A 12,047-nucleotide genomic window follows, 5' to 3' on the forward strand; every position below is an offset into this window, starting at 1 on the left:
CAGGTTGTTTTGTTTGAGCTATTTTTCGTATTTCAAGTATAATGCCATTCCTACTGGTACAGGGGTCAATCGCATGAGTGGTAAAAAACAAATGGGAGGGATTTGCTTCAGTGTACCATGAGCAAAGGCGCTGAATGTTAGCACTTAACCGGTAGATTACTTCCAAACGTTCAGGATCTGATGCCTACATAATTATATAAAAATTATATCTTTTTAGAAAACGGGTTTGGGTTAAAGGCCAACATCGGCGCGTGGCGGATGTAGCTCTAGTTTCTCGTGCTGGCAACGCTAAACTTAGCTCTGTGACCTTCTACTACATGTATAACAAGGCTTGGTCTCCTGGAGACGGATACAGTGAAAGCCCCCTTTTAAGACTCTGTTTTCTAAGACTTGTTCATAATCCTTGTAAATTTACCCCCATTTTAAGACTCCCTCCTTTTTAAGACCTTATTTTCCCAGATTCAAGACTTGTTCATAATCCTTGTAAATTTACCCCCATTTTAAGACTCCCTCCTTTTTAAGACTCCCTCCTTTTTAAGACTCCCTCCTTTTTAAGACCTTATTTTCCCAGATTCTTTTAAGGTCTTAAAAGGTGGTTCCACAGTATTCAGTTAAAAAAATGAGTTCCTGATTCCAGACATGGACGAGTGTTTCGACAACAGAGAGAACAGCTGTGAGCAGGAGTGCACCAACACCATCGGGTCTTACACCTGTAGCTGTTCTCCGGGATATCTGGGTTCTGGAAACAACTGTAGAGGTATGGTGTGGGTGTGTGCGCGCGTGTGTGTACGTGTGCGTGTGTGTACGTGCGTCTGTGTCTGTGTCTGTGGATATGTGTTCATGGCTTGATCGCTGCGTGTACCTCATAGCTTACGCGAGGCATTATAATACAAGACAGACATTTTCGAGTAAACATCTCTGCCGTTTTTATTTAACATACCTCGAGAGAACATAACCGCGGATATTGACTTGAATTCTGTCACATATCGATGGTGTTGGGGGCCCGGTAGCTCAGTTGGTAGAGCACTGGACTTGTGATCGAAAGGTCGCAGGTTCGAATTCGGGCCGGGACGGACACGGGTCAACTTTATGTGCAGACCCAGAGACGGAAGCCATGTCCCACCCCCGTGTCATCACAATGGCACGTAAAAGACCTTGGTCATTCTGCCATAAGTGCAGGTGGCTGAATACACCCAAACACGCAGACACCTGGGTAGCGCGACTCCGTTGCTGCTAGCTTTCCACTGGGAGGAAGCGACCCGAATTTCCCAACGATGGGACAATAAAGTAATGAAAATGAAAATGAAAATGAAATGAAAGTAAGGGTTTGCTTTTCTTGTTTTCCTCCAGCACTGACCAGAGTGGCCATGACAGTGACGCTGCAGATCACAGCGCCCCCAGAGTTGTCTAACCCTTTCGGTACGACTTACGCCGCCTGGATGCAAATGGCGGAAGAAGCCGTGAGTAGCTGTTGCTTGAAAACAAAACCTTGTTTAAAAAAACTAAATCTTCTTAAAAAAAATTGTTTTAAAAAACAAACTCTAGCTTAAAAACAGAAACTACCTTGAAAACAGAATCTTGCTTGAAAACAGAACCTTGCTTAAAAACAGAACCTTGCTTAAAAACAGAACCTTGCTTAAAAACAGAACCTCCTTGAAAACAGAACCTACCTTGAAAACAGAACCTTGCTTAAAAACGGAACCTTGCTTGAAAACTACACCATATTGAAAACATAATCTTGCTTAAAAACAGAACCTTCTTGAAAACAAAACCTTCTTGAACACTTCTTTGGCGTTCGAGGGTTGTGTCGCTGCTTAAAACATAACCTTGATTTTAGTTTTGTTTTGTTTGTAATTACGTCATGATTTTTTCAAAGTGAATGAGTTTATTTTAGTCATTTTATTTTCTGTTATAGCTTTTGTTATTCTTTTCTTTTCTTTTCTTTACTTTTTTTTTATTTATCTAATTGTATTGTATTGTATTTTATTATTTATCATTTCGTTTTAGTTTGGTTCTTGGTAAACGCAGGGTTATTATTTCACGTTGACGTTACTTTAGCTCATTAGTGTCTAAATGTTTACATACGTTTTACCGTTTGTTTATAACAGCTGTACGCGAAGCTGAAACCTGAGGTACCCGGTCTACAAGCCGTTATCATTCTTTTGCTAAGGTATCGTGTTTTCCAGCAATATGTGTGTCTTATTCGTTTTCACACTTCTATCCTGGGGCCCGGGTAGCTCAGGTGGTAGACCCCTGGACGTGTGATCCTAGGATCGCGGGTTCGAATCCAGGCCGGGACGGACACGGGTCAACTTTATCTGCAGACTTAGACACGATATCCATGTCCCACCCCCGTTCTGCCATTAGCTGCTGATTACACCTAACCGAACATGAGTAGCGCGACTCTCGTTCCTGCTAGCTTTCCACTGGAACGAAGCAACCCCAATTTCCCAGCAATGGGGTAATAATCAAAGTACAACAAAGTACACTCACACGTGGGTATATTATGTAAATGATGTTTTGTCAAATTTCCAAATGAAATCCATCTCGCGCACACCGTTGCATTCACCACCACAGAGCTATCAAGGCTTTTACACAGAACAAGAGTATCATTTCACAGGGACCATATCTCTTAAAGCCGAACATCCGTCTCCAGGAGACCAAGCCTTGTTATAGTAGAAGGCCACAGAGATAAAATTTTGTGTTGCCAGCACGAAAACTATAAAGAGCTACATCTGCCGCGCACCGATCTTGGCCTAAGTTTAAAGAATCACGAATCTTTCTGCTTTTTTGCAGAATATGATTTTTTTTATGCTGAATTATTACACAGGTGTCCCTTACTAAATTAAATTTAAAAAATCCAACTCTACAAAGGATGCAGCTGAACTGTCGATTTTTGAATAATGTAAAAGGTGAAGGATGCTCATAGGGCGTGTAAAGACAGGATCTGTGGTGGTCCTTCAAATATTTTGCAATTTTGCAAGTTTTACAATTTTTTGGTTTCTTTGTGTATACTTTAAATATTCTTTTACAAGTTGTGTTGTTGTGGTGTAGTTTTGCTAAACACGTTACCGGGTATGGGCATTTTTTGGTTACTTTCTTTTCATACTGTGTTTATAATTCAAATATTCTTTTACACGTTGTTTTGTTGTTGCGTAGTGTTGCTAAAACCGAGACCACGTAAGGGCGGTTTTTTCACAATCGTGAATACAATGTAAGTTTTGCCCATTGTAAACACAGACTGGGGAGCCTCGTTATCGAGTGCAAGGCTGTTGTCAACAATGAGACTAACCCGGATGCAACGTCAGACTTGACCATGGCCTTGATGGATATGGGTCAAGGTCAGCTTACCATTGGCAGCCAAACGGGCGACGTTGCTCTGAGTGTGGGTGGGGTTGTCGGTAAGTTTTATGAAGCTGATCTTTTGTGCAGTGGGTCTGTACGATTGTGTTGTTGCTGATTCAGTTTAAAAATATGTTACACAATATGAAGGTTTTTTCTCTGTTCATTGTGTTTGTGTGTGCGCGTGCGTGTGTTTGTTTGCGTGCGTGTGCATGCGTGCGTGCGTGCGTGCGTTTGTGGGTGTGTGTGTTCTATCTGTTTGCTTGCCTTTGTTTGCGTGTTATTCGATAATTAACGAATGTTTCTCTTAAAAATCACAATCGCTTTAGCCAGTTATGTGCATGGAATCTTTAGATCATTCCAAAGCAATCCGTTAGCTGTTCTTTCTCTTATCCTTGTCTATAGTGTCGAAGCGTCAAAGCGGTTAACTGTCTTTAATCAGTTTTTGCAATCATGCTGCTTTTTCAGTGGACTCGTCCACAAGTGCCTGTGCGGTGTACGAGAATATTACCGGTTGTGCCTCCGGCCAGCAGTGCCGACTGAAAGACGGGGCGCCGTCATGCCAGTGAGTGAACGACTGTTTGTTTGTCTGTCTGCTTGTCCGTCAGTGAGTCAGTCAGTATCTGTATCTGTGTTTTGTTGTGTTCTGTATGTGCGTTCTTCATGTCCATCTAAAATAAATGATGGATGTGCCTGCAAGCGCGCACACACGCACATTGATACATTAGCACGCACACATGGACACATACTCGCGCACAAGCACACACACTCACACACACACACACACACACACACACACACACACACACACACACACACAAACACTCACACACTCACGCACACACACACACACACACACACACACACACACACACACACACACACACACACACACATACACACACACACACACACACATACACACACACACTCATATTCACAAGCTAAAGCGACAATGCGAATACGAGTCTTAATTGTAACTTGTACATTTCTGTTTGTCTTTGCAGAGCTATTCCAGCAGACGATGGTTCGTATGAGAGCGAGAGAAAGAAACAGAAAATGAGTGATGGGGAGAGAGAAAGAGAGATAAAGAGAGATTTGATTACGCGTTAGCACGCATGTTTTTGACCTTGATGAATAGGCACAAGATAAACTATTTGTTGCAAAAGACTCAAACCTGAACACTTACTGAATAAAACAAGTTTGCATTTAACTCCACACGTGTCAATGATATAGGAGCGATAACACGAATAATGGCAACAATCCTTTAAAAGTTATAAGAAATAGTTCGCCGAAGCTTCGCACTAAATAAAGAACAGCAATTGAAATAAACTGTAAATTCAAAAATGTCTTGATTTATTTTTACATTTAAGGACCCGTATGCAAAAACTTCACTGCCATTATACGTATGCGGTATGTATTTTGCTACCATAAAAAATCCAATAATCTGACAAGAGAAACGATGCTACCGCTGTATATTCATTAGTGTCCTTTGCATTGCAGCGAGATGATTGCCTCCCCTGGAGACCATTTTCTCCGTTTCGGTGTAATTAGGTCGAACCTTGTATATTTTGCGCTTTTATTCAATTTTGAACTAACTTCTTCTCGCAGTCAAGGGGTTAACTATTGGGTTTTATGGTGAAGCTATCATCCCTTTATGATGTTTTTTTCTCAATCAACAGATGATGACCAGGTGTTGTTCATTGCTGTGGGGGTGTCCGTGGCTGTTGTGATAGCCGCTGTTCTCGTGACTGTGGCTGTCTGCGTGCACAAGACATCTGCGCCTAAAACAGGTGTGTGTGTGTGTGTGTGTGTGTGTGTGTGTGTGTGTGTGTGTGTGTGTGTGTGTGTGTGTGTGTGTGTGTGTGTGTGTGTGTGTGTGTGTGTGTCCGGTGTGTGTCTGGTGTGTGTAGGTGTGTATGTGTGGTTGTTTGTGTGTGTGTGTGTGTGTGTGTGTGTGGGTATGTGGGTATGTGTGTATGTGTGTGTGTCTGTCTGCCTGTCTGTCTGTCTGTCTGTCTGTGTGAGAGAGAGGGGGAGAAGGAGAGAGAGACAGAGACAGACAGAAATTAAGCCAGAGAGAGAGAAAGCCATGTTGCTCGTCATTGTTATAGATATGGTCATATGCTGTCATGTATGTTGGCGAATTTGTTTGTATCTTTAAAATGTATGACGCAGAATGTCAAATTCATTTGTGTGTAAGTCAAATCATTCAATTTGTTTTAACATGTTTTTACTTCTTTTACGTACACATATAACATTACAACAACATCAGGCATAATAGATAAATCGCCCATATTCAGTTCTATTTCAAAAATATATAAACACACTCTTCATCTCCTTTCTTATCTTTCCATAAACATAAGTATGTAATATTACTAACAGCAACGAAATCCTATGCACAATTCCTAATCTTGAATTAAACAAATAGTAAGTAACAACATATAAATCATCCTTATCTTACTCAAGTTAACTAGCGACGAAATGTTTCATATCCAAATGAAAACAAAAAAACATCAACCTCATATTAACTCATCAAACCATTGAATTCAGTGATATTACGATGCATATAACAGTTCGTCAGTCTTCCGTTACTTTCCAACCTGTCAGCAACCAAGGCACACTCATTTTCGTGAATACAGTTCAGTTGCACTGACTCAGATCTCGCCCGGCTACGAGATGGAATAGACCATCCCTCCACTTGGTCACATGCCAACATTCAACACCTTGTCTGCTTGCTGGGGTGTGTTGGACTTGTTTGTTGAATTAATTTCATCAAAGAATTTCCACTGTGCACAGACTGGCACGGTTGGCCTAGTGGTAAGGCGTCCGCCCCGTGATCGGGAGGTCGTGGGTTCGAACCCCGGCCGGGTCATACCTAAGACTTTAAAATTGGCAATCTAGTGGCTGCTCCGCCTGGCGTCTGGCATTATGGGGTTGGTGCTAGGACTGGTTGGTCCGGTGTCAGAATAATGTGACTGGGTGAGACATGAAGCCTGTGCTGAGACTTCTGTCTTGTGTGTGGCGCACGTTAAATGTCAAAGCAGCACCGCCCTGATATGGCCCTTCGTGGTCGGCTGGGCGTTAAGCAAACAAACAAACAAACAAACACTGTGCACAGAGAGCACCAAGGCTGTTCATTTTTGGTATCTGAAGTGAAGAGATGGCCTTGTCCCATTGGTTGGTATGTCAAGTGAAGAGATGGCCTTGTCCCATTGGTTGGTATGTCAAGTGAAGAGATGGCCTTGTCCCATTGGTTGGTATGTCAAGTGAAGAGATGGCCTTGTCCCATTGGTTGGTATGTCAAGTGAAGAGATGGCCTTGTCCCATTGGTTGGTATGTCAAGTGAAGAGATGGCCTTGTCCCATTGGTTGGTATGTCAAGTGAAGAGATGGCCTTGTCCCATTGGTTGGTATGTCAAGTGAAGAGATGGCCTTGTCCCATTGGTTGGTATGTCAAGTGAAGAGATGGCCTTGTCCCATTGGTTGGTATGTCAAGTGAAGAGATGGCCTTGTCCCATTGGTTGGTATGTCAAGTGAAGAGATGGCCTTGTCCCATTGGTTGGTATTGTCAAGTGAAGAGATGGCCTTGTCCCATGTAAAAAGCCTGGTCAGATCTGAGACGGTGTGTGCAGTTAAAGAAAAACGTACATACAGAAACACGTTATGGTCAAGATAACAACAGCCAGGTACACGTTACAGGTCATCTCCAGGTAACAGACGTCCCCAGCGCACCGCCGACGGCTACGCTATACGCTCAACACAGCAGAAAGGTAGGTGAACCTATTTTAAAGGTAGCTTCTTCTGCTATATATCTCTTGGAGAATGGATTGATATATCCCTCAGGAAACAATCAGGATCTGCCGACGCATTTAATGACGCGCATTAGCTACCAGGATGAATGAGTTAAGTCATTTGTACTGAACTATACATCTCGCATTGTAACCTGTTTCAGAGAGAATGGAGAGGAAAAAAAACCAAGAAAAATAAGTTTATGGACTGTTTTAGCTGAGAAAAAGCGAAACATTTAACAAGCACTTCGACCCAATGTTTTTTGGTTGCGGACGGAAATACAAGTAATAATTGTAGCGGACGGAGATACAAGTAATAATTGTAGCGGACGGAAATACAAGTAATAATTGTAGCGGACGGAGATACAAGTAATAATTGTAGCGGACGGAGATACAAGTAATAATTGTAGCGGACGGAGATACAAGTAATAATTGTAGCGGACGGAGATACAAGTAATAATTGTAGCGGACGGAAATACAAGTAATAATTGTAGCGGACGGAGATACAAGTAATAATTGTAGCGGACGGAGATACAAGTAATAATTGTAGCGGACGGAGATACAAGTAATAATTGTAGCGGACGGAGATACAAGTAATAATGAGACAATAATTTCTACTGTATTACAAAAAAAAATGTTATTCCAAACCCTGTTTCAGAGAGGCCGATCTGGGGATACAACTTCACCCAATTTCTTCATCTCGCTGCCCAGCAGCAAAGAGAACAGGTATTTCACTCCACTTTTCTTAGTCCTTGTTTTGTTCCCTAGCCATGTCTTTAAGCCTAGTAGAAAAATAGACGTTTTTCAAAAATAACTCTATCAGGATTTTTAAGTTGTGTGGTAGAGTAAGAGCTCCATTTACTGAACCAAGCTTTTAAAAACGAGGCAAAGCAACTATAGCACTATGGTGATTGGCTTTAACCTGCAATTGCGACGAACAACTAACTCTGATGTGTATGTTATGCAGTGTGCGCTCGATATGATACCCCCTACTTTCAAAGATATGCTCATCGGGGCCAGGATTCGCCGTCGGTTGCTTGTCGATCACTGGCAATGATCACTAAGCGCGTGTGTTTTCCTAAGCTCACGTAACCCTAAGCCAAACCCACGTGATCTCGGTCAAAACACGTTGTCATGGATCAGTGCGGGACAGCGATCATCACCACAACGAATCGTGAACTCCGATGAGTATACTTTTGAAAGAAAGGGAGTTTCAGCCCATGAACGCAGAAGAAGAAGAAGAAATTAAGAAAAAGGTATCGTATCGAGCACAATCATGCTGCATAACATACACATCCGATTTAGCTGTTCGTCGCGTTTGCAGGTTAAAGCCGCCCCTATCGTGCTAGTTGCTAGGGGCTCTTGGTCTTACTCTGCCACACCACCGAAATATCCTGACAGAGTTATTTCCAAACATCTTCTATTCACAGAGAAGTTTTTTAAGAATCAAAAGATGGATGTAATCATTTCACAATGCAGTGACATGAATGACAGCGGGGAGCTAGTGACCAGTTATATTTACCACTTCTCTCATTAACCTTCCAGTAGGTCGCAGGCCCACTGACAAAAAACACGAGTACAGTCAAGCCATTCCTGGCGATCACCCCTATATTACGACCATCTGTCTATGACGACCAGTTTTTGTCGGTAATTTGAGTGGTTACAGAGAGGTTCGACTGTATAATAATATGTAGCATCCCCTTAGTTTGCCTTGTGTGTCTTTTGTGTTGATGAAACTTTGAGTGTTTTGTTTTTGATCTGCATCAAACTTTTCATCAGTATGTATTTAATATTTTTCTTTTGTGTGTCTGTTTCAGCTGGACCGACGGTTTCTAGATACCACGACGGAGGAAGGGCACATAAATCACAACCTAGAAAATGAACGTTTTTGGTCACAGACTTCCGAAGCTTCAGTCCACGTACACGTGACATGTGTGACGAGAAGTTAAATAATGAAAAGAAATTATTCTCTGCAACTGAACAAATATCACAATACAGTACAACCTTGTTTTCTAATTGTGGATACAGGTGAACAATGTGTTACTTTTTTATAGTTTAAAACAAATTTCAATTAATTACAAATAAAATTGCCATAAACAATCGGTTAAATCAATGGAGCCCAATAAGCAAAGCAAACAAACGCGCTCTTAAGAAAAAAAAACAAGTATGACATCGGATATGACTAACGCATACGACGTATGTCATAAGAATAGAGGGATTTATACAAAGGGTACAACAAAATAGGAATGTGGGTGGGCCCGGGTAGCTCAGGTGGCAGAGCGCTGGACTTGTGATCGAATCCGGGCCGGGACGGACACGGGTCAACTTTATGTGCAGACCCAGAGACGGTATCCATCTCCCACCACAGTGGCACGTTAAAGATCTTGGTCATTCTACCATAAGTGCAGATGGCTGATACCACATAAACACGCAAACATCAAAAAGCCGTGAGGGCGTAAAACTCGAATCGTATAAACCAATTCATGTCCAATATAGGCAATTAAGACCTGACGGACAATAAGCCCCTTAAAATTTACTTACTAGGAATGTGGTACTTTTTATGATTAGAAAGTTTACTTATTATGCAAGCAAAAACTCCAATGATAATATCCACACAAAAGATATTTTAAAAATAAGACATGCATTTTTTTTAATGTTATATCCAAGGACTTTTTAATTAAGACTACAAATCCCCAGGGGGAAAAAACTCAAAGTGTTTGGTGTGTCACGTTTGAGCTTCGCCTCCATTTTGAATTATGCATCTGTTGTGTAGATGTGACTTATGGGGTGTTTTGTGTGTGACCTGTATCAATCTTTTCACCAATTGGCTTCTATATCTATATATATATACGACTAGTGTCTGTCTGTCTGTCTGTTCGCGATGCACGGCCAAAGTTCTCGGTGGATCTTTTTCAAATTTGGACACCGTATTCAGCTACACCTCGGACACAACCTCATCGATGAGATATTTCAACACGTGCTCTCAGCGGCGCTGAACCGATTTTGGTTTTTTTTGGTCGGGATCCACTACCAACTCTTCCTTATCTTCTCCAGTGTTTTCAGCCGCGATTATCTCCCTTCCTCCGTGTGGCGTCAATCCATATTCCCGTTACTACGTTACTATTTTTAGAAGGTCATTGCACGTTACTATTTTTAGAAGGTCTCTGGACAGTGTTTTGCGCGTTTATCTCCTTTTCTTCGTGCGCCGGCTAAGCCGGCGTACACCCGGCAAAGCCGGGTCCCAGGCGCAGCCTGGTATTCGGCTCTACTTCTTCCCGGCGAAGCCGGTACCCGGCGAAGCGGGTAATCATCTAGTTGTACATACATGTTAAATGTGTCTATACAATTTTATGTGTGTATCTGGCGTGTATCGAACTATATAAGATTCGGAGGTGGAGCTTTGAGAGCACAACAATAAGTCCTCCGGTGTTGTTGTTTTTCAAAGCAGAGTTATCGTACGTCTTTTTTCTCTTTTAATTTTTTTTTTATTTCCAGCTACATCTTGTTCTTCTTTTTCCTTGCAGGCCAAAAACAAACCGACGTTTTTTTCCGATGACAATGCAAAAAAAATTTTTTTAAATAGGGTTGGTCTTTGGTTACTTTGTTTTGCTATTTTTGTTGCTGTTAAAGTGGGTTTTTTGTGTACACAGGCGCATGTGGGTATTCATTGATCAAACATTCGTGTGGGCTGTGTTCACTGGGTCTCAGAGAAGAGTATCTTTCCTTGTAAAGTCTTCAAAATCGATTTTTTTTTTTTTTAATTTTTTAATGGTCAAAAAAGTTCGAACAACGGGAGGAAACAATCAGAAACATTGCTTTTTTTCTTGGCCTTATGAAATTAAATTCTTTGGATAAACTGGATTTCAGATTTCTGCAAGAAAATGTGAAATGACATTTTATTAAAGACAATCTTTCCCGTGTAAACGATTTGATGATTTGGCCAAGTGTGTACATGGGAGAAGGCTGTCCCTACACTTGGTCACATACCGAAAATGACCAGCCATGGTGCTTTCTGTGAAGAGTGGGAATGTTTTGATAAATTTTAAAAAATGACAGAAACAATTTGTTATCCGTTAACTTAATTCATAAACATTCTCCCTTTGCACTCGAAGCAGTCAGGATGTTAAAACAAAAATCAGAAATAATTCCGTCAGGTTTGTATGAGTTGGAAAAGAATGGATACCCTTGCTTTTCCTCTGGCAAATAACTTCACACGTGCTCCTGTCCACGTGTTTCCGACACACCCCTCGCTAGTGATTGGCCCCTCCAATGTGTGTCCGACACACCCCTCGCTAGTGATTGGCCCCTCCAATGTGTGTCCGACACACCCCTCGCTAGTGATTGGCCCCTGCAGTGTTTGTCCGAATAAAAAGCAAGGGCATTCACTCTTTCGCAGTCTGAGTTATTTTCGGAATTCGTCTATTTGGCACGCGTCCAATTTGAGAGGTGGTATTATCGCATTGAAAAGCCTGCAGGGTCAGATCTGTAATAGTGAGCCGAATTGTTTCCACGTGAGGGATTGTTCCTTTCTGACCACACATAACAAATTTAGGCCTGAACAAAAAATAGGTGTGGTTACGGTAACCCGACCTACCCTATTTTTAGGGGCCGACCCTATAACTTTTTATTACATTTGTCAACAAAACAAAACAAAAACAACAAAAAAACGAGTGCAGAAAACACAATGAAAGCGACAGCGCTCGAGTCGCACACTTATTTCCCTGTCAAGTAGGTTTAATTTGTACACATTAGAAAAAACAGTAAAAAAAAAAAAAAAGTGATAAGCCTACCTTCCTACCCTATTTTTTTTGGCTATGTTACCTTAACCACACTTTTTTTTTTTTGCCTTATCAAAAGAAATTGATGAAGAAAACAAAATGTTGCTTATTGTTGCCTGGTGTTTAAAGGTACTGAA

At 41.5% G+C, this 12,047-nt stretch overlaps 1 protein-coding gene across 1 annotated transcript in view; it reads left to right on the top strand.

The window, feature by feature from the left end:
* Nucleotides 1-12,047, top strand: part of LOC138947407 (uncharacterized) — an 83,527-nt gene that overhangs the window by 70,613 nt on the left and 867 nt on the right. The window contains exons 50-59 of the mRNA XM_070318863.1: nt 638-757; nt 1,351-1,460; nt 2,109-2,170; nt 3,241-3,401; nt 3,811-3,907; nt 4,350-4,369; nt 5,025-5,135; nt 7,044-7,114; nt 7,791-7,858; nt 8,950-12,047. The exon at nt 8,950-12,047 is cut by the window's right edge and continues 867 nt beyond it. Coding sequence (XP_070174964.1) covers nt 638-757; nt 1,351-1,460; nt 2,109-2,170; nt 3,241-3,401; nt 3,811-3,907; nt 4,350-4,369; nt 5,025-5,135; nt 7,044-7,114; nt 7,791-7,858; nt 8,950-8,968 — 839 coding nt within the window. The 3' untranslated portion in view covers nt 8,969-12,047. The remainder of the gene's footprint in view (nt 1-637; nt 758-1,350; nt 1,461-2,108; nt 2,171-3,240; nt 3,402-3,810; nt 3,908-4,349; nt 4,370-5,024; nt 5,136-7,043; nt 7,115-7,790; nt 7,859-8,949) is intronic.

The sequence above is a fragment of the Littorina saxatilis genome, linkage group LG14 (genome assembly GCF_037325665.1).
Source record: "Littorina saxatilis isolate snail1 linkage group LG14, US_GU_Lsax_2.0, whole genome shotgun sequence".
Lineage (NCBI taxonomy): Eukaryota > Metazoa > Mollusca > Gastropoda > Littorinimorpha > Littorinidae > Littorina > Littorina saxatilis.